This window comes from Phallusia mammillata, chromosome 8, assembly GCF_965637545.1.
Source record: "Phallusia mammillata chromosome 8, kaPhaMamm4.hap1.1, whole genome shotgun sequence".
NCBI classification, from domain to species: Eukaryota; Metazoa; Chordata; class Ascidiacea; order Phlebobranchia; family Ascidiidae; genus Phallusia; species Phallusia mammillata.
Genome location: NC_137259.1, coordinates 12,282,525 through 12,306,780, shown reverse-complemented (window position 1 = coordinate 12,306,780; position 24,256 = coordinate 12,282,525). Strand labels below are relative to the sequence as shown.

At 42.4% G+C, this 24,256-nt stretch overlaps 3 protein-coding genes across 14 annotated transcripts in view; 1 reads left to right on the top strand and 2 right to left on the bottom strand.

The window, feature by feature from the left end:
* The first annotated feature begins 1,788 nt into the window (after positions 1 to 1,788).
* LOC145204807 (uncharacterized) lies at positions 1,789 to 4,901 on the top strand. Its single transcript, XM_080077396.1, has 6 exons — positions 1,789 to 2,403; positions 2,610 to 2,705; positions 2,786 to 2,995; positions 3,122 to 3,221; positions 3,319 to 3,540; positions 3,760 to 4,901. The coding sequence occupies exons 1-6, from the start codon at positions 2,376 to 2,378 to the stop codon at positions 3,995 to 3,997; spliced, it is 894 nt and encodes a 297-aa protein (XP_079933522.1). The 5' UTR covers positions 1,789 to 2,375; the 3' UTR covers positions 3,998 to 4,901.
* A 1,102-nt stretch (positions 4,902 to 6,003) lies between these two features.
* On the bottom strand, positions 6,004 to 13,454 carry LOC145204806 (uncharacterized). Of its 6 annotated transcripts, none has more exons than XR_013853534.1 (2): positions 6,146 to 13,454; positions 6,004 to 6,083 (listed from the first exon to the last, which is right to left on the bottom strand). XR_013853534.1 is itself a non-coding variant. In XM_080077392.1 (2 exons), exon 2 carries the CDS (start codon positions 12,080 to 12,082, stop codon positions 6,656 to 6,658), a length of 5,427 nt encoding a protein of 1,808 aa, XP_079933518.1. In that variant the 5' UTR covers positions 12,083 to 12,121; positions 12,302 to 13,454; the 3' UTR covers positions 6,004 to 6,655. The 6 variants fall into 6 exon arrangements, 4 of the variants coding, with proteins under 4 accessions (XP_079933518.1, XP_079933519.1, XP_079933521.1 ...); XR_013853536.1 differs by having other exon boundaries at positions 6,004 to 6,214; positions 6,277 to 13,454; XM_080077392.1 differs by having other exon boundaries at positions 6,004 to 12,121; positions 12,302 to 13,454.
* A 5,283-nt stretch (positions 13,455 to 18,737) lies between these two features.
* LOC145204397 (ankyrin repeat domain-containing protein 17-like) overlaps positions 18,738 to 24,256 on the bottom strand; it is a 35,273-nt gene continuing 29,754 nt past the window's right edge. For 6 of the 7 annotated variants that reach the window (XM_080076919.1, XM_080076921.1, XM_080076914.1 and 3 more), the window contains 3 exons: positions 19,906 to 20,272; positions 19,633 to 19,682; positions 18,738 to 19,307 (listed from right to left, as the gene is read on the bottom strand). In XM_080076919.1, the coding sequence (XP_079933045.1) occupies positions 19,290 to 19,307; positions 19,633 to 19,682; positions 19,906 to 20,272 (435 nt within the window). In that variant the 3' untranslated portion in view covers positions 18,738 to 19,289. The remainder of the gene's footprint in view (positions 19,308 to 19,632; positions 19,683 to 19,905; positions 20,273 to 24,256) is intronic. The other variant, XM_080076916.1, reaches the window with a different exon arrangement.

Sequence of the window (24,256 nt, the reverse complement as noted above, 5' to 3'; positions counted from 1 at the left end):
TCTCACAAGTGTTAAATATGGTTGACAACCTAAAACTTACATAACTGGACAACACACGTTTATTTTTTACCTGAAAGTCTTTTTTTAACAACATGAAGAAGTGTGACTTGTCGTGACAACCACTATGTCACTCACCACCATGTTAGAACATATGCTCAATCGAAATATCAACCATGGGTTCACAACATTATTATCCAGTTATTTCGGGTCAGAGTGCAGGAAATTGTTTCGGTTGTGTTCAGGCCTAAAATGGGGTAAAACTGTTCAGCTGTTAGTCAGCAAATCCTTCCCGTCGCACGAAAAATGATGAGTTAGCGAGAAAGACCAAGCCGAATTTGACAAGTCACACAACCTATACCACAAGTTTGCATTATGATTGAGTTTTGTAAGACGTTTCGACCTTAAATTAATGCTTTTTGCCCTATGTCCAAATTTGCCATTGTTAATGTGTTTTTGATCATTAAGTAAATAAATGTTGGTCGCAACTTTTTAAATTTGTTGAGTTTCATTTCGTGATCATTGTATCTCGTCATAAAAATATCGCTTTGTTTATGGAAATGTATAGGAACCATCTGCGAAAAAACACAAAGCCCAAAGTTTTTAAATCGTTACAAGGCGTGTCTCGCATTTTATGGTCAAGATTGGCGCGATAATTCCGTTCACAAGGGAATCCACCACAAAGCAGCCAATTTTCGGTGCGTGTGAGTTCACGTTGATTAAGCTCGCATTAAAACAACCAAAACCTTTCGTAGTAATCAGTCTTTAGTTTTTCTCGCTGTATTGCACTGCTCGCCGCAGATCTCGTCTTGGTAAATACCGCCAAATCGCTCCAAGCAAAGAAGTTTTGTTTCGCTTTTTTCGTCGAGCCGGTGTGGCCCGACCAAAAAATGTAGCCTGACCGCACAGCAAATTAGATGGTAATTTATATACGCCAATTCGGTCCCTAAATTGTTTTTGGCGTTTCCGTTTCGACCCCAAAACGTTTGGTAGAAAGTACATTGAACTGTGACTTGCAGGTCTATAGTTGACTCACAAAGAACCTTCTCGATAACAGGTTGTTTAGGTGATCTACTTCACTGACAATCTTGGAACGATAGTCATAGGAAATTTCCATAGAACTTGCTCATCATTCTGCATAGTGCTTTTACTCAAACGTGCGGTCAAGCAAATTTAAATTCGTATTTAAATTACCTGCAGTTTTCGAATATTTTTTCGCAGTCATTCACGACAAGCAATTTTTTGTGCAAGACCATTAGAGCACCACGTTAGTTTAATAAAAAGTGACAGTACATGCACATATTTTGTGAAATCAACTAAATAGTTAAAGACAAAAAAACTGACCAAATGTACCGCTTTCTTAAAATGTCGAAAGGGGAATATAAATTTATTTATAAGGCACAAACAAAACGAAAAGAGCGTACTTTTATTTGTGTGATAAATACCGGTCTATAAACTGTGTTTATAATCTATCAAATTTAAAATTTGTTTCACTTAAACTTCGACAAAATCATGTGATGTTTTTGTGTAAATTTACTTGGTCATGCATTTTAAAAGTATTCTTAAACCTGTGAGTAAATATAATGTTTAGACACTTTACTAACCTATCAGAAACCTGATCTTCATCAGATTCTCCTAAACATTAAGAATAACCGCCCGAAGTTTAGAAATAGCGAGTCGCCACCAGCGCTGTATAACTGGCCTCCGGTACGAAGAAGGCGCATGACGTCCAACGCTCGCGTATAAAATCCCAAGCAACTTCTCAGTATGACAGTAAGTCAGTGAAGAAACACGTGCAGTGAACACGTGCGCCATCACTACATACGTGCTCAAGCGTGTTTGTTAGCAAGTCACATTGCTGATATAAGCTAGGCAGCACCATCCACCTCTGGGTGCTTCTTGGAATTTCGGTTGGCAGTACGAATGTAGAAGCAATAGATTGCGAAATTGCTTCTTGTTTTCAAAGTAGCCCATAAGTTAGCAGTATAAGTTATACAGAATATTTCATCATAGTGACAGCATTACAGATAGGGGTTACAAATCATTATTTTTTTTCAGTGAGATCATGTTTGAAGCAAAAACAAATTTGCCGTTTAGCAAGTCGTTAAGTCAGAACAGTGAAGAATACGCCAGATCATAATTTGCAATAAAAATATGATTCAAAGCTTAACTTAAATTTAAGTTGCTGGGAATCACATTTTTTGCAAATAGGTGTATAAACTGCTTCATTTATGAGACAAAACTGCTATTTACAATCTGCTAACTGCAACGATTTTTTTCAGAGAAAATAACTATCGTGTTTACAAAACAACTGCTTTTGTTACTGAACTAAGTGTTACTGCTGAACTGAAGATTTCTACAACCTAAAAAAAACGAACATGAACACTGCACAACAAATTACTCTGGGTAAGAAATTTAGCCTGCGGTGCAAGAATTGCGTAACAAATATTCGAATGTGTACGTTAAAAACCGGCTTGTTTATGACCACCGCTACCTGCCAGCAATCACGATTTCAAGATTAGTCTGTGCAACTCTCTTTGGTTTGCGCGGAAACATTCAAGCAAACTTAAAATTCGTCGAATTATTACTAATCAGCGCTGTTTTGTGTTTAGGCTTCATTCTTGTCCTGCAACTGATAATCTCGACTTACGTTGCTAATGCCTGCCTCACAGACGAAGACTGCAATTTCATGGGCACATGCGACAAAGGTAACCAAAGTGCTTATTATTACGTCACAAGACAATTGGAGCGTGCTGGACAGAGTTTACAACACTGAATTTACTTCCAGTTTCAAAAACGTGCGTCTGTCGGATCGACTGCAGTGTTTATCGGCCAGTTGCCAACGAAAAGACGTCATACTACTGCACGACGCAAATTGTATGGCCAGTCACCCAGTGCAAGGCCCTCAGCGTGGCCTGTGAAAGTAACAAAACCCTGATTATGAAGTTATACAATACCGAGGAGTTCCAAGCAAGCGGCAACACATGCAGGAAAATCCGTAAGTGTTTACACCTGTGTATTAACATTCAATAACCGTTTTAGTTTGAAAACACTTGAGGCTGAATAACAATGAGTCACACTTATAACGACTGTAATGAGTAACGTATATTTTGTTACGTCACAGCTTATGACGGGGCTGAAGAATTATGTGAAGACCAAGATTTCTGCCTAGGAAATGGCATCTGCTATCGCTCAATCGGAAACCCAGAAGCCAAGTTTTGTCGGTAAGTTGAAAACACCATGAGTGCAATCAGCACAACAACTATAACACTATACAATAGAATACAGTGAATAATATTTTCTTGCCTTGATATTATTCAGATGCAACAGAATGTACACTGGCGAAAGATGTAAAGTCAGGACTTTAGAAGTAAGCAAAGACGAATCTGGCGAATATCCCGACGTTCTAGCAGGTGAATCCGACGGAAATCAGAGATACTCCAAAGGCTCGGAAAGCATGCTTGGAAGGATCGCACCGTATCTTGCATTTGGTGTTTTGTCCGTGGTCTTGGGCTGTTGCTTGGTCTCGCAATACGTTAAGAGGTTGGTTTGCGTTTATGCTATGATTCAGTTAACTGTTGCATGATCAGTTAAAAGCATTTTAGCATCCCTTGATTTGATTTGAATGTGTCTGAGTTTGGTTACAGCAAGCATAAATCGATGGCAAATTGGTCCTCAGACCCAAATTAGGGGTGCATGCCGGGACCAATTTCACTGTACCTTTATCGGCGCCATCTAAATAATCATTCGATTCAATTGCAGACGCAACGACATAAAAAGCTCTGACGACAAAGAAGCTTCCGGAGAGCCCGAAAACGTTTCGACTGGAACAGGAAAAGACGATCACGTGATTACAATAGTCCCTGAAACCATGCCAACCAAGGTCTCAGGCGCGACCCATTCTGTACCTTATCGACCCAACGTACCGCTAGCATTTGTAAAATGTCAAGGGGCAACAGGCCAAATTGAAACGCGCGTTGTTACAAGAGCACGCTTATAGCCAGAAATTCCTTTTTTGTCGCGTTTTTTATTTGCCCGCCCCCAAGGCTTTAAATCTTCACTGTATGATGCTGCTGAACGAAAATTAATGCAAAATTTTAGTCTCGTTCTTTTCCGCCTCGCGTGCTTTCATGTTCCAATTGCTCAATTGTTAAAGAATTCGTCGCGTTGGCAATGTTTCAAAGTGATAAAGTTTAACGACTTTTCATGACGTGTTAAATTATTTTCTTTGCGCTTCAAAATTGTCGTCTTTCGCCACACAGATCGTGCATTTTTACCTTATCTGCTGCTGCTGCTATCGCGTATTTATTGCAAGCTTTTTTGATTTTAAAATCGATTTTGTATTTTTTTACTACTGTCTTTTGTCGGTACTTTGCCTTTACAGAATTTACCTTTTAAACTAACGCCGAACACGAATAGTGGTGCGCAAACCTATTTTTGCCGAATAATTGACTGAGCATTGTGTTGTCAAGTACCACCAACCGTAATTCCTTTAATTAATAAGTTTTGCGAATATGTTAAACACATATGCACGCCGGTATTTCCAGCCTAATTACTTCGTTGTACTCCATCTGCTAAACGTTTTTTTACAAACTTTAGCTATTGTATACGAGGCCTCGGCCAAAGTCGGTTTTTCCGGATTATATGAGGCCCAAAGCCAATATCAACATGGTCACAAAACGGTTTTACCGTTTTTTTTTTCTTGGCGCACAGGTGGAACGAGCATATTTTCGCGTTATTGCCTCGAAAACGTACTTTTTTTGACGTACAAGTGTTTACAAATTGCGTTACGTCACACTGTTAGTATAAATTTTTGTTGTTTGTTGCAATTGATCTTTTTACGTGCAAAGGTACCGAAGCTTCGAACGAATATTAAAGAATAAATATTTATTATTTTCATGTAATTATCAACGTTTCTGTTTCCTGTAGTCTGCACGTTCGTTTGGGTGTTGAACAAGTTTAGGCAGCCTAGAAAGGTTTGACTGGAATAACACAAACAACGAGGTTTCAAAATTACACCAAAAATATTTTGTAAAGCAAACGTCTTGAAAATTTGAATGCTTTATCTATAAATAGCAAGCTTCATGCAATAATAATAATACAATGGCACTTTCGAAAGGTCAAAAGAGCAATTGATTTACTGACAGTTAAAGTAATCCCAACAATGTTGTTTTCGCAACCATCGCAGTAGAAATTGTGCAATGCCCATTCCGACAGAATGAATAGCCGGGCTCGTGACCTTAAGATGGAAACAATCTTATACAATAAGAACACGTGCGATTTTCCAAGAAGTCATTTTCGTCGAATAAAATACCTGTGACAGTACGATACTGTATAACATCGAACCAGTCAAGGCCTTGCGAAATCTGTTGCTAATGTGAGTAACTGAATTCGTTCCGAGAACTTTAAAAATGCCATGTCACCATACGCAGAGACTAAGATTATTTTAGTGAAATAATTTTAAACATACCAAAGGATATTTTGGGGTAAACTGTAAACAACTGTTTAGATTTAATGAAATACGTCAATCGAGCATGACAAAAATGGTTGTCACATGCTTGTGTCATTTTTTGGTTATTTTATTTGTAGCATTTACTAAGGATCTACGCCCTTGTTTGCAATTCGATCTGCATTGCTTTATATTGCATCATATGTCAACACCGTATTCAAAACATCTAAATATGGGACCAAATAGTACTGCAGACCTGTAGAAAATACAGTTTCTTGCTTCGTTTTTTTTGGTGGCACATGTATTTTTCATGTGTAATACCAGCACATACTCAAAGAAATTTTTTTTGTAAATTTGAGGCCACTGTTGATCATTTATGGTTCCAGCGCTTAACTTTGACAGTGCAATTTTCATTACCAGAGTTTAACGCGCAAATTGTCAGCAAAACGCTATTGTAACGTCCCGTGAACGCGCCCCGGTTATAGCGCGGAACGTCACACGAGGAGAGAATTGAAACGCGATTCCTAATAGCCTCCAACAACCAGTCCACACAGATAGATGTTTTGCTGATCTTATTAGGCGAATTCTTTGAATGTAGGACGATGAAAACGAATAGGAAACGTATAGGAAACGGTTTCTGCATAAAGCATGACATTAACACACTGCGCTTTAAATGCAGAAATATAGCACAAATCTTACCAACTGTTGTGGTAACCGGAGAGAGTAAATAGCACGGGTATTCAACTCGCATCAATTACTGGTACACACCTAAACATACAATAACATATGTCACCACACTGCGCCTTTATGACGTCACACACAGTTCTTACCAAGCTATGTTTGGCGACAGTACAGAATAAGTCACGCTTCACGTGAAGATAAAACAGAAATACAATAATCGTCAACACGACAATAAATAGCCTTTTCTAATTCAACCGACGCAGCACCGTGCTCCACGGAAGTCAGCAACGAAAAGAACTAAACCACGTTGCGTTATCACACAAAACTGGCAGTCCATTGTTACGTCACACAACGCAATAGATTACAACACAAGTTGTACTGAGGAAATGCGGGAATCTATAGAAATCTGCAATTACTGGCAAATAAGATGTAACATACCCCCCCACAATGTACGAATCCAAGGAGTACATTTACAACACAACACACAAACATCGGCAGTAATTGCGAACACAAAAAATAAACAACTAATCACGCATCGCGGCATAGCAAGCACAATTTTGCAATTGGGCGTCTGAGTGCTCCAGTGTGAGTCTTGACGATCACCTGACGCACTACTCCCTTCCGATCAGGAAGCACATCGGTCACGCGTCCCAGAAGCCATTTGCTCCTAGGCTGATTATCATCCGCTACAAGCACAATGTCGCCGACCGTGAAATTAGAATGTCCATTTGCCCACTTCGATCTGGGCATTAGCGTCGGCAGGTACTCGCGCGACCATCGCCGCCAAAATTGGTCGGCCAAGTATTGTACTTGGCGCCAACGGTTACGATGGAAACAGTCCTTCCCCGTAAACAGTCCAGGGGGCATATTCGGCGCTGCACGTTGCAGCAGTAGGTGATTTGGTGTAAGGGGCTCCTCATCCTTCGAATCGAACGTCACCGGAACCAAGGGACGAGAGTTCAGGATGGCCTCGACCTCCACCATCAGCGTCATCAGTTTCTCATCGGACAATGTCTGCTCCGAAAGCAGAGCGTTGAGAATTTTGCGCACAGAGCGTATCATTCGCTCCCAAACCCCACCCATGTGGCTGGCAGTGGGAGGATTGAAGCTCCACGCAATATCACGTTGTTGCAGATATTTGTAGATCTGCTTTTGATTCCACCTGTTCAGCTCTTCGCGCAGGATGCGCTCAGCTCCAACGAAGTTTGTGCCGTTGTCGCTGTAGATCTGGTCTGGCCGTCCTCGACGACCGATAAAACGTCGGAGAGCTCCAATAAAGGAGTCCGTAGACAGTGAATGCGCAATCTCAATGTGCGCGGCCCTGGTGGAAAAACAAGTAAAGATGCACCCGTACCTCTTTACCTCACTTCGTCCTTGCTTCACAAGGAAAGGTCCAAAGTAGTCGACACCGACCACCGAGAACGGCGGCTTATTGGCCTGCAGTCTCGCAGCAGGAAGGTCTGCCATCATCTGTTTGCCCAGGGGGCCATTTCTTCGGCGACAGGAAACACACTGTCCAAGAACACGCCGAACTGCTACCCCTCCTTTGATGATCCAGTAGCGTTGCCTGAGAGACGACCACGTGTGTCCCATTCCAGAATGGCCAACCTCGTCATGCTGTTGCATAATCACCAGGTCGGTAAACCGATGGTCGTATGGAAGAATCATAGGATGTTTAACATCGAACTCGACACACGCACGCTCGATCCTTCCACCAACTCTCATAACTCCATCGACTAGAATTGGGTTGAGCTTTCCAAGAGCCCTCTTTTTCTTTGGTAAACGAACGTCTTCTCCTTTGGCCTTTGACATCGCAGCGATAACGTCCGGGAAACTTCGTCTCTGTACATACTTTACAATCTCAAGCTCGGCAGCCTTGAGTTCAACAACGGTCAGTTGCCCAGTAGGTACTTTATACTTGGCAGGAAACCTCCTTGACATCAACATCGATTTGAATCTGAGCAACCAGCTTACAGCCCTTTTCAGCCGATTGAGTGATGAGTATCTCGCAATGAGTCGATCCGTAGCGGACTCGCTGGTGACCAGACAAACGGTTTGAGTTTCTTTCTTTATCAAAAGAAATTCGATTGGCAATGACGACAAGTCTGGGCATGAAGGCCATGTATCTTCTTGTTCCCAAAGAAACTGGGGTCCAGTAAGCCATCGGCTGGACCTAAGGAATTTATTCACACTGAGTCCACGAGACGCCTCGTCCGCTGGATTTACCTTGGTGCTGACGTGTCTCCATTGACTAGGCCGGGAAACATCCTCGATTTTGGCCAAGCGATTTGCAACGAACACTGGGAAGCGCTTATTGCAGTTGCGAATACTTTGAAGAACCGCAGTCGAATCCGTCCAGAACACGGATTGGCATTCGTCCAGTTGCAGCTCCTTTCTCACAAGTCGATCCAACTTGGCTGCAACAACGGCCGCCGTCAGCTCCAGGCGGGGAATCGAACATGTCTTCAGGGGGGCAACGCGTGCCTTGCCTATTAAAAACGAGCAGTGAATGCGTCCTTGCTCGTCTACCAGCCTCAGATAGGTCACCGCGCCGTAAGCTGTGGATGACGCATCTGCAAAATGGTGCAATTCCGTTTTTCGCACCTTACCAAAATCGTGGGGCTTCACGCATCTAGGCAGAACGACGCCTCCTAACCGCGGTAGTTGCTGCAACCATTTTGCCCACGATTCGGAGTCTTCATCGGAAAGAACGTCATCCCATCCCAGCTGCTTTCTGCAGAGATCTCTTTGCATCGTCTTGGCCACCACGATCACGGGCGCTGCAAAGCCAAGAGGATCGTATAAGGAACTTACCACCGACAGGATTGACCTTCTGGTGTAGGCTGTAGGCTGCTTTACATCGACATTGAAACCGAACTCGTCCGACGAAACGTTCCATCGAACACCAAGTACCCTCTCGCAGGAGGAACCATCCACGTCCAGCTCCTTCACCGATTTAGCCCGTTCCTCTTCATCAATAGACGCGAGAACTCGCTCGCTGTTGCTAAGCCACTTGGTTAGCCGAAATCCCTTCTTCTTGAGAAGTGCACAGATACCTTTGACCAACTGAACTGCTTCTGCTTCAGTCGACACGGATTTTAAACAGTCGTCAACGTAGAAATTCTTTTCTACCGTCTCGACGACTTCCTTTGGAAATTCGCTTCGCAAATCATCAGCGGCTTGTTTAAGACAAAAACTCGCACAGGAAGGGGAAGAAGTTGCTCCAAACAAATGAACAAGCATCCTGTGTGCGGTGGGCTTCTTCGACACATCGCCATCGGGCCACCACAAGAACCGAAGTGCATCACAATCTGTCAGCTTCACACGGATCTGATGAAACATGGCCTCCACGTCGGCCACAAGAGCTACCCTTTCCATCCGAAACCTTGATAGAACTCCTACTAAGGAATTGGTCAGATCCGGACCCTGGAGTAAAGCATCATTCAACGACTGGTCGCGGTATTTGGCAGCACAGTCAAAAACTACCCGCACCTTTCCGGGCTTGTGTGGATTTGTGACAGGGTGATGCGGCAGGTACCATACTACCTCTGCAGACTGTTCCTCATTTGGAACTTCTTCGGCATAGCCTTTAGCTATGTAACCCTGTACCGTCTTTGTATACGCATCACGTAGCACGGCGTCGCGTCTCAGGCGACGTTCTAAAGAACCCAAACGGTTTAGCGCCATGTCCTGGTTGCACCGAAGCGGTTGTGCGTTCGGGCGCCATGGCAACGGCAACTCATAATGACCTTGCTTGAATTGCACACTAGTTTTCATTTTATCCAATACGTAACGGTCTTCACGCGACATAGGCATCGCGTCGGCGTTGGTATCTTGAAAGTCGGTCTTCCACATTCGCTCTAACTTCTCGTGCAGCGAATCATTGGCAACTTGAGTAAAGTTGACGGAAAACAAATCAGTTGACTTGTTAGAGACAGGTCCTGCCAATGCCCATCCAAGTGGAACCCTGAATGCAATAGGTTGCTTCGATTTTCCCTTCCGTACCTCTTGCACGAGAAAGGCCTCTGGAACGTCTAGCCCGATGAGCAACAAAGCTTCACTGCAATCTACCTGTGGGAATGACAGGTCTCTAATATGTGGCAGTGCATCCAATTCCGCGTTTCTCGGAAACTTGTTGGCGGTGATAGGCAAACAATCAACAGCGAAAACCTCAGGAAGTTCCACTGTTGTAGAGCCATCGAGCGAAGCAACAGATAAATTCACTCTTTCGCCCTCGCGCTTGCGACTGTTCCCGTTGATCGTTTTAAGCGTCACGTTGCTAGGTTCACCTTGCAGCCCAAGCTTATCTGTCAGTTTCTTGTCGCACAAGGTAATGCCCGAGCCAGTATCTAAAAGAGCGTAAGTATCAACAGTCCTACCGTTAGCACTGACTTTGACCGCAACCATCATCAAGTTGACGCTCTGTCTACCGGAGGAAGCATGACAGTTCTTTCCAATCGCCGACACAACCGAACAAACTGTCCGTTCCGGCGCAGGTCCTTTGACAGGAGACTCGCCCTCTCTCTTCTCTGGCGGATGCAATAAGGTGTGATGGGCTTCATTGCAGTCCCTGACGGTACACGCTTTGGGGCTGTTGCACTTAGTGGCAAAGTGCCCAAATCTGAAACAATTATCACAGAGTCTACGGCGCCGGGTGACGCGCAGACGATCGCGGTAAGGTAGGGATTTAAATTCCTCGCACTTAGCAAGCACGTGGTTTCCCGAACAGCACTGGCACAACGGGGTAGTGGGAAAATGGGAAGGTCCGGCACGAACCTTCGGCCTAGATTCTTGTTCGCTTACAACGACATGACTGGAAGCCTTTACATGACTACTTTTACCTTTCGCCTTCTTAGCTTCGTTGCGATGCTCATCGAGCATGCGGCTGAACAACGAATTTGCAATCCGATCCTCAGTTTCCACAAAGTCGACAAGATGTTCAAACAAAGGTTCACGGCCAGTATCTCTGAGGATTTTCTCAACACGCCGTTTCCAAGCCTCCTGCATCTTAAACGGTAGACGATTCACAACAGCAATCAACGTAGGGTAATTATTCATCTCGGAATGCTCGTCAATGTCTGAAAGTGTAAGTAAACAATCGCGCAGCGACTGCGCAAACTCGCTTAAACCAGCAGCATCGTTCGGTCGCAATTCTGGACCGTTGACAACACACCTCACACATGCATGAGCGATTATGTGTGACTTGCCAAAGTGGTCGTACAGTAACTGTCTCGCTTGTTGGTACCCGTTTACCTTTAGTCTAAAGCAGTGTTCAATCAATTTACGGGCTTTGCCATCACAATGCTGCGCCAAATATGACAATTTGGCACCGTCGTCATCGACCTTGTCGTCGATACGAGAATCAAAATTGCGGACAAACTTCCAATAGTCCATTGGATTGCCGTCAAAAACGAGAACTTTAGGCTTTGGTCTGTTTATGTGCTTCACAAGCGATGCAATCTCATTGTCATGTACGCCAGTTGGCTTGACTGAACCATATATACAAGAATTACTTACAATTGGGTTTGTTGCGGTGAAAGAACCTTTCTCATCAACCGAAGATTTAAATTTAGGCGCATATTGGGACAGGGGATCTGACGGAGCAACATAGTCAACCACATACCGCTGGTCAGGAGGGCTTCTCTGCGACGTGACAGGCGGTGACGTGAACAACACGCGACGTTGATCCCCGAGCGGCTCCTCCGGGGGAGGCGTGGTCGATTTACCAGAACCTTCCTTCACCGTCACGTACTCCGTGTTTCCTGACATCTCGTCCCAAACTTTCTCTTCAACCTCTGCGGCTTGGAGCTGGTGCTGCAGTTCCAGCATTTCCATTTTGTCCCTTTGACGCTGTTCTTCTTCAGCACGACGAATTTCTTCTTCGGCGCGACGTCTGTCTTCTTCTGCGCGTCGCATGTTCTCTTCTGCGCGTAGTATATCGGTTTGCCGTTTCATTACTTCGTGCTGTCTGGCTAGCTCCTGCTTCTGCGCTGTCTGTTGAATAGCAAGACGCGCAAGCTGCGTAGTAACTTTAACTCTAGTTCTACTGTTAGTGGAAGAACTAGATCGCCTACTTCGTCCGCAGAAGGAGTCGTTGTCCCTTGGACTCTTATCACCACTTCCACCCGGACTAGCTATGTTAACAGGTAAAGCAATGCTAGATGGAGAATTTACCTCACGAATCCAGTGAGAAACTCGGTCATCAAATTCGGCCTTGTTTTTCCTCACGCTAGCTAGTTCGGCGGCAAGATCGGGATGCGCCTCGTAGACAGCAACAGCATCCACAAAAAAGGTGTTCAAGCGCAACCAAGATCGTCTCGAGCACCTGTTTGTTGCGGTGGTCCTTCATCAGACACTCGGCGGCTAGATATTGATCATCTAGACGTCGACGACAGTCAGCGATCGCTTCAGGAGTTGTAACGTTTGATTGGCTCATCTTCGACCGCTTAAATATTTAACAAACGGTTAAACTGATCTTCAACACACAGTTGAAGCTTATTTCAAGAAGCAGTTGAAACTTGATTTCAACTGTATTGTTCTGTTCAACGAACAGTTGAAACTTGATTTCAACTGCAGAGTTGTGTTCAACAACAGTTGAAACTTTCTTGCAGGAAGCAGTTGAAACTTGATTTCAACTGCAGATTGTCTTCAACAGCCAGTTGAAACTTTCATGTAACGTCCCGTGAACGCGCCCCGGTTATAGCGCGGAACGTCACACGAGGAGAGAATTGAAACGCGATTCCTAATAGCCTCCAACAACCAGTCCACACAGATAGATGTTTTGCTGATCTTATTAGGCGAATTCTTTGAATGTAGGACGATGAAAACGAATAGGAAACGTATAGGAAACGGTTTCTGCATAAAGCATGACATTAACACACTGCGCTTTAAATGCAGAAATATAGCACAAATCTTACCAACTGTTGTGGTAACCGGAGAGAGTAAATAGCACGGGTATTCAACTCGCATCAATTACTGGTACACACCTAAACATACAATAACATATGTCACCACACTGCGCCTTTATGACGTCACACACAGTTCTTACCAAGCTATGTTTGGCGACAGTACAGAATAAGTCACGCTTCACGTGAAGATAAAACAGAAATACAATAATCGTCAACACGACAATAAATAGCCTTTTCTAATTCAACCGACGCAGCACCGTGCTCCACGGAAGTCAGCAACGAAAAGAACTAAACCACGTTGCGTTATCACACAAAACTGGCAGTCCATTGTTACGTCACACAACGCAATAGATTACAACACAAGTTGTACTGAGGAAATGCGGGAATCTATAGAAATCTGCAATTACTGGCAAATAAGATGTAACAGCTATGGAAATCCCCTTTCTTTTGCAGCCTGTGCCAATGGTACTTCAAAATAGCGTTTTGCCAAAATAAGTTGTTGTATACAATAATTGGAATAGGGGATTTTCCCTACGTGTTGTAAGCCGTGAAGTTACTGATTGCTAAGGCCCAAGTTAGCACATACTGCGCGAGAGGCATGTTTTTGCTGTTCACGTAATTTTGTCTGTTCGTTTTGGTAAATGATCAAATGATAGGCAATCGTTTAAGTCTCGATTCGTTCGTGCATTTGTTCGTATTAACTTAGAATAACTTTACGTAGATAGTTTGGGATTTAAATATATATCTTCGCAGCAACTTGTTTTAATTTAAAAGTGTTTTTCTGAATCCTGACATAACTAAAAGATCCATTGTCATCCCGTGACGTCAACCAGCAAAGTTGGAAAAGTTTCAAAAATCTGCGCCAAGAATTTTGAAATATCCTTCTTATGAAAAACAGCACGTTATGCACAATTTGCATATAGTGGACATCAACCACCAAAATACGCAATCTGTTATGACAAACAGTATCGATAAACTGTTTTCAGATTTGTAAGCGTACTGTCCAAACAATTTGACCTAACCCGAAAACTGAGATTTCAAACGGTCAATAATCACCAAGAACACAAATAAGTTCCAACTGGTACAAGTTTTTGCATTGTTATTAAAATCGTTAAATGCAAATGACTGGCTATTACAAAATCGTGTCTGCTTCAGAGTTGCAAGCGGGCCCGAAATCTAAGCCCGAACCTGGCCCGAACCCGGCCCGAACCCGGCCCGAACCCGAAAGTATAAGCCCGAAGCCCGACCCGAACCCGAAACGTTTTTGAGAAGCCCGTTTAGGCCCGAAATTTTGATTGACAGGCCTATCCACGAAAGCCTTGCAACAAAGTATGAGAAAGAAAAAAACAGAAAAGACAACAAACACAATAAACAATAGCAGACAATGGGGTAAACAATACGTTTTAGAGTAGGGTGGGCATTAGGTCAAAGCCAAAAAATTGTTACTAAAAAATGGCGGAAACGGAACCTAAAGTCAGGCCCGTTTTGAGCCCGTTTTCTGACAAATACCTAAGCCCGAACCCGGCCCGAACCCGGCCCGAAAAGCCCGGCCCGACTTGCAACTCTGGTCTGCTTAAGTGGTTGGTTTCGACATATACCCAATTCCAAGTCATTTTCTATTAACATATCGCTAAAAATGTTGTCACAAACTTTCCGTTGTTAAACACAGTGTCTTACAATCCACGTTAATTACCGTTTCATAAAAAGCTGGATAAAAATATGCATGCACATCCAAATAAAGCACAAAAAGCTATATTAGTTGCAGGCCAGTCTAAATTGGCCACAGGTGGAGTCCCGAACCAAACTGAAAGTGATGATAGGTTCTTGAAGCGATTGAGATAATGTCACGTCTCGTACAGCCCAGGAGAAAATAGCATAGCGCCGTGCATACTTATCACTAATTTACCAAACAAACATTCCAATCTGAGACAAGTGGACCACTCGGCATACCCATGCGCCTTTATTTACCTATTATGCCGGCGGCCGATTAAACCCAAGTTTTACAGCAAAAATATCTTCATGTATTTTTGAAGTTACCAATTAACGAAACAGGTGGTAAAATTGAAAAACTTAAATCAGGAATTTATACAGTTGGAATTTTAATGCACACCAGTGTTTGCGTTTGAGGAAATATTTGTTTTTCGAATAACCAGATATTTTTATCACAAAGTCAAGATGACGCTTCATTTGTTTGTTACAAAATGGAATTAGTTTTCAACTCATCGTTATGACTGCATCGTTTAAGGATATGGACGTTGACCTTGTAATATTTTCATAACTTGAGTCACAGGTGTAAGTCGGTGACACGGAAATCTAAGCCGTACATACATTAAGACTTACACTCAGAAATCACTGTATTAATGTCTATGCGTTTCTCCCACCTAAAAAGTGGTATGTTCCTACCGACGACTAATCCATTGAACGGTTGTTGCGGTAGAGAACGGTAGTCATTTTCCAAATTCTCGCCATGGCGAATATGCATCAAAATCGAAAGCAAACCGCGGACTTGACAAAACATTTTCTCCTTTGAAGCGAAGATTTTGCGCTACCATCTTGTCAATGCGATGATTACAGTTGATATGACGGAGTTTTGTGGGTCGAAAAATATCGCAATTCAGACGTTTATGGACGTTTTACTACTTTTCGTGGTTTGGCGATAAGGGAATACGATAACTACGTGACAGATCGGGTTGGGCGGAGAGATTGACAAAAAGATTGTGATGCAGTGTGTCCTATTCTACGTCACGTATAAACCGGCGATGTTTACAAAACTTTAGTAACATTCTGGGAATTTTTATATTTAAACTATTTTTATACCGCCAAAAAATTTTAAAAAAGAGCTTAGATAACTTTTTCAATTACTGCTATAAATACATGTACATGTTTCTATAATAAAAAATGAATAAATTACTTTGTTGTCGGTTTTTGTGCGACAAAAAAAATATGACAGACAAAATGCCTCGAGACAAGCTTAACCGATTTTTCAAAGGGCCATGTTTCTCAAAAAGGCAAATTCTGAGCGCATTTGAACAGGTGTGTCATCGATAGGCATAAAAATACCGATAGCTGTGCTTGTTTTACGCACTCGCGCGACTGGGGCTCGCGGTTACGAATCAAAAATTCCCGACCAATTATATTTCGGAAAAAACAAGACGGCAAAAAATAGAGTCGCCTAAAAATAGTTCACCCGAAGTCAATCAAACGGTACCCGACGCTCGGCTCCAAAACAAATTCTTCTTGTCAAAAGTGAGTCACCCCCAGCAATGAGAAATGTATTAGAAGCGAGGTGAACAGTTTTTCTCAAAGAAAGAAGGAAAAAAACTTTCTGGCTATTTTTGCAGCAGTTTGTACTTTTTACTGTATGGAGAAAAAATATTTGCTGTATATCTGCGATTTCAAAGAGTCAGATCAAAGTCAATGACTAATATTTTTTTATGAGTATCTATTTTTCATTTGTTTTTCTATTCATTTATAACTTTTCATGGTAAATAAATAACAGATTTTTTTTAAACTTATTTTGCAATATTTTTTTTCAAATTACTTACTTGCTTGCATTTTTAGAAAAGTGTTTGAATTTTGTTTGATAGGCAAATTAAAAACACGCACAAACAAAGTCTACTGCTATAAAATTTGGAACAATGGAAAAAAATGCAAAAGTGACACAAACTAACGGAAACTGCAAAATAGTACAAGGTATTTTAAACTCATTTCCGCTCTTAATCGAATAAGTGGATGTGAAGTAATTTCTCGTCGTGTAAGGTTCTTGCCACACTAGGACTCAAGCACGTGGGTTTACGCAACAAACGAATTACAATTGACACTACGACATCTTGAACTATACATCATCATTTCCTTTTATTGTAGCGTTACTCAAAGCTTGGCACCTTTTTAAGTCGTGCTTCAGGAACTTATAGAAATTCCGGTAATATTTTTAGATCACCGATCAAATACGCGGTTTAAAAATTATATGTAAGGTATACTGGTCACGGAAATATAAAAATGTGGTTAAATAAAAATACCTCCAAGTGCACAGTGACCATAGATTATTCCTGAGAGATTGCGTAACTTAAATTCAAAGTAATCAGGCTCCAAAAATGGGCGTTTTACAGATGACGTCGCATAGGTTGTTAGAAACAATCAACGTAATTGTAGCCTTATTTGAAAAAGGCCACCGCAATCCATTTGAAACGCTAAATGCCAAGCACACGGAATATGGACTAAAGCAAATGCAAGAACCGAAATAAAATACCTGACGGCTAACAGCGGTCTTGCGTTAATTTATTTGACAAGTGTTTAATAACCATGTTTCAGGAAATTTACTTGTAACGAACAGTTATCAATAAAAAGAAGTTTTAATTAATATATGATGTACCTAAATTTCCGCTATCAAATTTTGAATATCAAAGATTTGTTCATAGCTGTAGGCCTAAGTCAATGTGACTAATTTCGATCAAAATGTAAAGAATTTCAACATGTTTTATAGATACTAAGTGGCTTGGAAATATTGAAAACGCAAGCATTCGTTATACAAACTTTTGGGAATTTTTATTCATTACACTTAGTTTCAAAATGGAAAAAAAGCTTACATCAATCTTCAATTTTATTCGCAACGTACTTTACTTTCACTTCCCCAAAAAACATATGAATAAGAATCAAAATTTGGATGAGTGTGATAAAACATCCTGTGATGTTTGTTCACGAAAATCACAGTACGAGAAAAAAACGGGCGTTTAAGCTGTTTACGTCCAAATAATTTTGTCCCATTGCGGTTGAGTGACCAACCAAGCAACTAACAATACCTTCTATGGGAGGAGAAACGGTGTATGCCACGGGGGGATATTTTTTGACGTTGGGGGTCCTTACCCCGATTACTCAACGACTGCGTCACACAAGCACGCGCCAAGCTGGTAGCTGGTGACGCAACATGTAAACAAACGCTTCTGCTCAAAAATGTGCTGCGTAGCAAACAACTGCGGAAGTTTGGCATGACCGCAAAATCGACTATGCGTCAACCACGAAGGGTATTTTGGCAAAATAAACATTTTTCATAGTGTTGTGATATATTGCGCATACTACAATGCGTATTTCAAGTGTGAAAAACTACTGCTACGTTTACATGAATGCAAATTTAAATATGACGAATGCGTCGTTTTTTCACATAGGCTAATGTAGGGAGGCTTGAACATTTGATGACGCATTTTTTGGCATGTAAAAATAAAACAACTATTGAACCATTGTTTAAAATGACTTCATAGGGTGCATTAAATTTACCTTACAAGGCGAGGCCACTTAATTTGGACACATAAAATGACCATGTTTGTGGGATGACCAAGTGCCCTAAACGCCTCGTTATATTTTTGTTTACATCAGCACAATAAATCTGTTGTGGTAGTGTTGTAATGTTTTTGGTCCGTGTCTTCATCATGCCTCAATTTGTAGAAAAAAACCTTTACTCGTTTAAGCATTATGATGCATTGGCAAACATTTTAGGTCACTTATTGGTAAAAAATTAAGTTACTGAAATTTAGAAGACTGTTCAAAGTGTGACACTGCAAGCAATGTATCCACTAACCAGTAACGATAGTTTTGCCATGGAGTTTAGCTGTGGAACCTGGAAGGATGATTACAAAACACCTTTCCAAATCTATTTCTGGTACTGCACTAATTCGTTTCAACAGGCCTAATCAGTGCAAGACACATGGTTGTGATGCGGTTTTTATTTTCGACGACGAGCGAATGGTACGCGACCATACCGTCTGAAGCCGGGCCCCGATACCAAAGGAAAAGAAAAGAATAACACAATCAGTCCGTCCAATCACCGTATACTACCGCGACGGTAAAAAACGTAAACACATAAGCGGGACCACGCGAAGGGTTAGAGGGGGCGTGTGGGGGGCGGGGTCGTCGCTGTGGAGGCAGTTGTTGAGATAAACGCCCCAGCGCACACGCCAAGGGGTCAAGAACACACTTAGTAATAGCAGCTCCAGCAGCAAGGGGCAACAGTCAGCACCAATGATGAAGTCCAGGCATTTTCGTATTTACAACTTCGGCCCGGGAAACGTCTCTATTCCGTTGCCGCGAACTCACAAAGAAACAAACAGAATCAAACGGCGGTTGGGCGAAATAAATAAGGGAGTTTGGTTTTGTGGGGCAGTAGAGTGGGTTAAAGTTGGTGAAAAGGGTGAAACATAAACGCACAAGCAAACACGCGCACACCAAGACAGGAAAACAACTTTCGAAGACGGGGATGCTTTCTACCAGTCCTTCCAATTCTGCAAATACATATTTATACTTAGTTACTTTTTTGTTTATTAAATCTTAAACGTTTCTATCTCAAAACTAGCGTTCTTTAATTTGACAAATAATTTCCACATTAACCTAGTTTACAAGAAAGAATTGCTAAGTATGTAGCACAAAAAACAGCTTGAATAAAACCACAAACGAATGAAAACAATTAATTCCGGTTTGCTGCGTGTTCAAATCAGGGCTTGTGTAAAAATTTAAATTCAAACGTTGGTTCTTATACACAATGCAAGAAAAGGGCCGTTAAATTTGCGCCCAATAGAGCCGTATACTTTTTGTTTATGTTTAGTTTACCTGCGCATCATCCAAGCCATTTTGTCCACTGATCATCGTTCGAGCGTCACCTGAAAGTGCAAACACGTACATGTTCATTTGCTTTGGTATTTATTGGTACACATCATATCAATGCTTGGTCACAATTTTTAGCAAAGAAAAATCCTATTTAAGGGTCGTATGGTTGTTTGGTAAATAGGTAAGGCGTGGGAAAAAAGAGTCGGAAACAAGCAAAAATGTGGTCCTAACTAATGCAGTGCGTGATTAAAATTCGCAGTTACCCTAATTACTTACCGCCATTTATCTGCGGGTAACCACCGGGTTGACAAACACCTCCGCTCTGATCCCACCCAGCAGAAGCAGCAGCCGGGCTCCCGTAGTTGTTGGTCATCACACCTCGCATCATATACTCGCTACCTGCACTGCCGTCAAAATACGGGGTCATACCATCATTTACAAACTGCCCTTGGTTGTCGGAATGCAGTGGGTAGGAATTTAGGTCGGCAAGTTGGTGAGGATGCTGCTGCTGTTGTTGGTGATGACCGGACCCTGGGAAGCCATGTTGCTGCTGCATCAGACCCTGGTTACTGTCCCCGCCGCTTTGTGTGGGAAAGGGTGAGGGGATTGAACCGTAAAGACCCGCATTGCTGTGCAGTTCCTGCTGAAAAGAGTGTATAGCTTAATTACAATAAAAATATTTAATTTTTGCACACGCTACGTTGAGATTGTTTGCGAATTTGCCTAAAATAGAGGGAATCTTTTTTGCATTTTACCAAAAGTTTTTTCGGGGATCGGGGTCGGGAACTTTTTTGGTAAGGAAACGGATGACAGCGTTCAAATATAATTACAGCGAATCCGGTTTCGCTGATACGAGGCAGCCAACCAATATAGCAAGACGCTAATTTGCGCTATATAACTTGCTGCCAATTCCGGCTGTACCCAATGCTGTCAAGGCACGACCACTACTTGCTGAAACGGCATAAAATTTCACAAGAAGTTAAGGATATTGCACCATGTTAGAAACAAGCACGGATCGCTACTCTTGACGCATAGAACGAATACCGAGGTACGGCGGACCACCAGAAACTAAAACACTTTTACCCAAGGATTTCGAAACGCAGTTCCACAGCGAAACTTCAGCGTAAGCAAACCATGACTCAGCGTTAATTGAATTTCGGGTATTAGGAAATTGCTTTGATCTTACTTACCGAGAAAACAGAATACAAGGGTGACTTTTCTGTGTCGTTGCACACGAACTATGGCTGAATAAATAATTTTTTAACTAGTTTTCTTTAATTAGAGTGGGGATCTTTCATAGGAGCATACTTTCACAGACATTAATAACCACAAAATTCAGAAACATATGGGTCCCGAAAAAGTATGTTAGATAGTGGCGATGTCATTTTATTTAATGCTTTGTATGCCAGTGTTACAAATTGGCGAGCACGCCAGGACGCTGCAGCCGCGCACGACCGCGCGCTTACTGCCGACCAAGTAAGTTGATTTTACTCCAATGGCTTTAAACGTGTGTATGAACCTGCCCCGATTCGTGATCGGTGATGATTTTAATAGTTTTATTGAAGTTTTTAATTCCGTCTGTGCAAGCGTGAAAGCGACTGAAGAAGTGAAAAAACATTTGTTGCTTACGCACGTCGACAAAAATTTTTTGTGGGACTTGACCGATGGCGCTAACGTATATAAGTACTCTTTCGACGAGTTGGTATCCAAAGCAAAGGAACATGAGTTTAACTACACCCACGTACTGCGCCACGAGCTTATGGACAGGGTTCAACAAACGAACGAATCCCCAAGTGCCTTTGTATATGCGCTCCAATCCCTGGCCGGTAGAGGGTACCCAAAGGCAGAAGATGCCAACGATAAGAACGAAGTGCTGTTTTTGGCGCTCGCCAAGGGTCTATCTGACCGGAGTTTGGCAACTGATGTAGTGCGCAACGTAAAGACTCGAGAATTTGTCGCCTCAGCTAAGATGGTCATACGTGCAGGGGCCAGCGACCCTTTGGTGTGTTTTCCAGTTTCAGGGTTGGAAAAGCGACAGGAGATCCACGAGGTCCGAGATACTCTTCAGCGGATTGACGCCAACCTCCAGCAGTGTATGTCGTCGTTCAGACGCGAGTTAGACGTCATGCGCTCGGACATTTACCAGTTTCGAGGCGACGTATGTACGAAAGCTAAAGGGTACAATCGCACTGCACCAACAAGCAACGGTAGGCCTACCATACGTAAATGTTTTGCATGTGGTTCGCAAAGACATCTGGTTCGAAATTGTACATTGGCGAGGCTGTGCAGACAAACAAGCAAAGAATTTGTCTCAGTTGTTCGAAGCACGACGAGGCGCCGTGCAACGTGGTCCCGGGTAGGAAAAAAGCCGAAGAACACGAAGTCAAATCATCAGTACGGCCCGGAAAAGGGCAGCATTAGTGAGACGCTTTACCGGCCCGAAACCAATCAAGTCACAAACGGTAACCCGGAACACCGGTGCAGAGTTGAACCACATAGGGTTGGCGACGTGGTGTGGTTAAGAAATCCTGCTGTACCAGTCGGGGCTCGGCGCAAGGTCCATATGTCATTGAAAGGTCCCTTTCGCGTTACCGACGTCAATCCACTAGCGCACTACGTCATCGAAGACGCCGCTGGCCGACAGGAAACGGTCCATTTTAATAGACTGGTGTCCAGCAGTGCCAAGTGGGAGGACGACGATGGACGGGACCGACACAAACCGGTAGAGCAAAGGATCGCCTCGCCTATCGTACCGTGCTCCGTAACGCTGCCGAGGAGAAGCACAAGGTGACATACCGATAAAGTTCGGTGACAATTCGCCTGATGACGTCCCTGGTGCGAGTCGTCTTAGGGCACGCACGCAAAGAACACATTGTACGAAACAGTGTTTTGTTGCCCGGGAGTGCAACGACGCGGGAAGGGGTGTGTGTTACGAATAATATTATCAATTTCTTTATTGCACTGTTTTGTCACTCGTTTCGTTTGTTCTTTTGTCACAATATGTTGTTCGTTTTCCATAATATTATTTATTTGTCTATTGCACAGCAATTTCACCATATGATATTCAGTTCCATGTGTTGCTAATATTATCACCGTTGTTTATTTAGTTATTTCCTCACTGTGTTAACACTAACTTTGTTAATTGCTTCGTCACTGTATGTTATCTTTTATTTTTATTGTTTTCCATTTTTGCGTTTCGGACGCAACCGTCCGTGTTGCCTTGGCATTCCTGCGCGTGTCCCTAATTACAGACATCCTCGGGACTTTGCTTAATTTGCCCCAAGAATAACTGCTGTTTTTTTCCTCATGGCGTGCTCCCTAACGTGAGGGCGGTGAAAATGTGATCGGGGAGACTTGGTTGGTCGGCCTTGGTAGAACGTGCTTCTTGGCTTGTGAGATCTTTTATCTATTTGTCCGTTTTTACATCGTGTTTTTAAGTGCTACGTTGGCCCGATTGTGTTGTCGAGAACCGTGCTTATTTTACTCCGCTTTTATAATAAGAACAAAGGATATATTGCATATTTTGTTACTGTTTTGCAAAAGAATTAAGAGTAGCGCGCGGTCTAGTTATTGGTTTTACCGGTTAGCCGTTAGAGCAGCGTCCTGAACCTTAGGCGCAGAAATAGTAGCGCTACACCAGTAACGAATTCAGTCACAATATTTGTAAGAATATGTGTCTGATTTTTGTGTGTCAATATGACATAATCAAACGAAAAACTAGAGACATTAGTCAAGTTTTCCTTTTCATTAAGGACATAACTTATTAGTAATAAAAAGGGCGAAAACGTTTAACCATTCCTTGGTCTCCTTTTACTTAAAAGACAAAATCGTCTTTTCCGCAAGTATAGAACATAATTTCATTGGGGACGAAACAGGGATGGGACGAAACGAAACGCATTATTGTCTTATCATTTTAAAATCGCGTCCATTTTACAATCTCATACAACAAAACACACATGAATCAAAAATGCTTCAATCAAAACCAGTGAAAAACGGCGCTGGAAACCACTTCTATATACCCTTTGGCAAAAAAATGTGCAATATCGTTGAACTTATAAATATCTTACTGACAAACTTAAAATGTTTGTTAAGTGGAATGACCTGTAAAGGTCGGGAATTGTAAAAATCTTTTTGGGACGTTGAAAAGTTCAAAACTTTTCAAATACCATTGTACGTGACATTTGGTCATGCTTCAGGCAAATGTTTATCGTCATTCAAAACCGGTAAGCGGAAAATTGGAAGGCCCACTCCAAACCGCAACGTGCGCAGCGCCAGTTTTGAGCGCAAGATGCAGGTCGATTATCCCTTGAAAAACAGTTTTACCGGAGAGGTGTCATTTTCGAATGAAACTTAGGAAAAAAACAAATTATTAAAGTGAAACGTACGTGATCCCAACAGACACCGTGTTGTTATTTTTAGCGTTTATTGAACTCAGAATAAATATCTTTTACAAGTTTGACAACACAAAACCACTATGCAAGATAAAAATAACGGTTTTCATAAGACCTTTGAACAGTTGGCCCGTAAAGTGTTAGAAACTTTGACCGACAAGGCAACGAAACACTTGGAGCGCCTGAAGCCTGTTTCGGTGTCTACAGGGCAAAACATGCTGACATCACGCTGCGTG

Excerpts from the sequence above, each read along its gene's own strand:
- LOC145204806 (XM_080077392.1), bottom strand. The coding sequence starts at position 12,082 with ATGAAACGGCAAACCGATATACTACGCGCAGAAGAGAACATGCGACGC.
- LOC145204807 (XM_080077396.1), top strand. The coding sequence starts at position 2,376 with ATGAACACTGCACAACAAATTACTCTGG. Across the intron at positions 2,404-2,609 it reads TGCACAACAAATTACTCTGG|GCTTCATTCTTGTCCTGCAA; the intron begins GTAAGAAATTTA and ends TTTTGTGTTTAG. Across the intron at positions 2,996-3,121 it reads CAACACATGCAGGAAAATCC|CTTATGACGGGGCTGAAGAA; the intron begins GTAAGTGTTTAC and ends GTTACGTCACAG.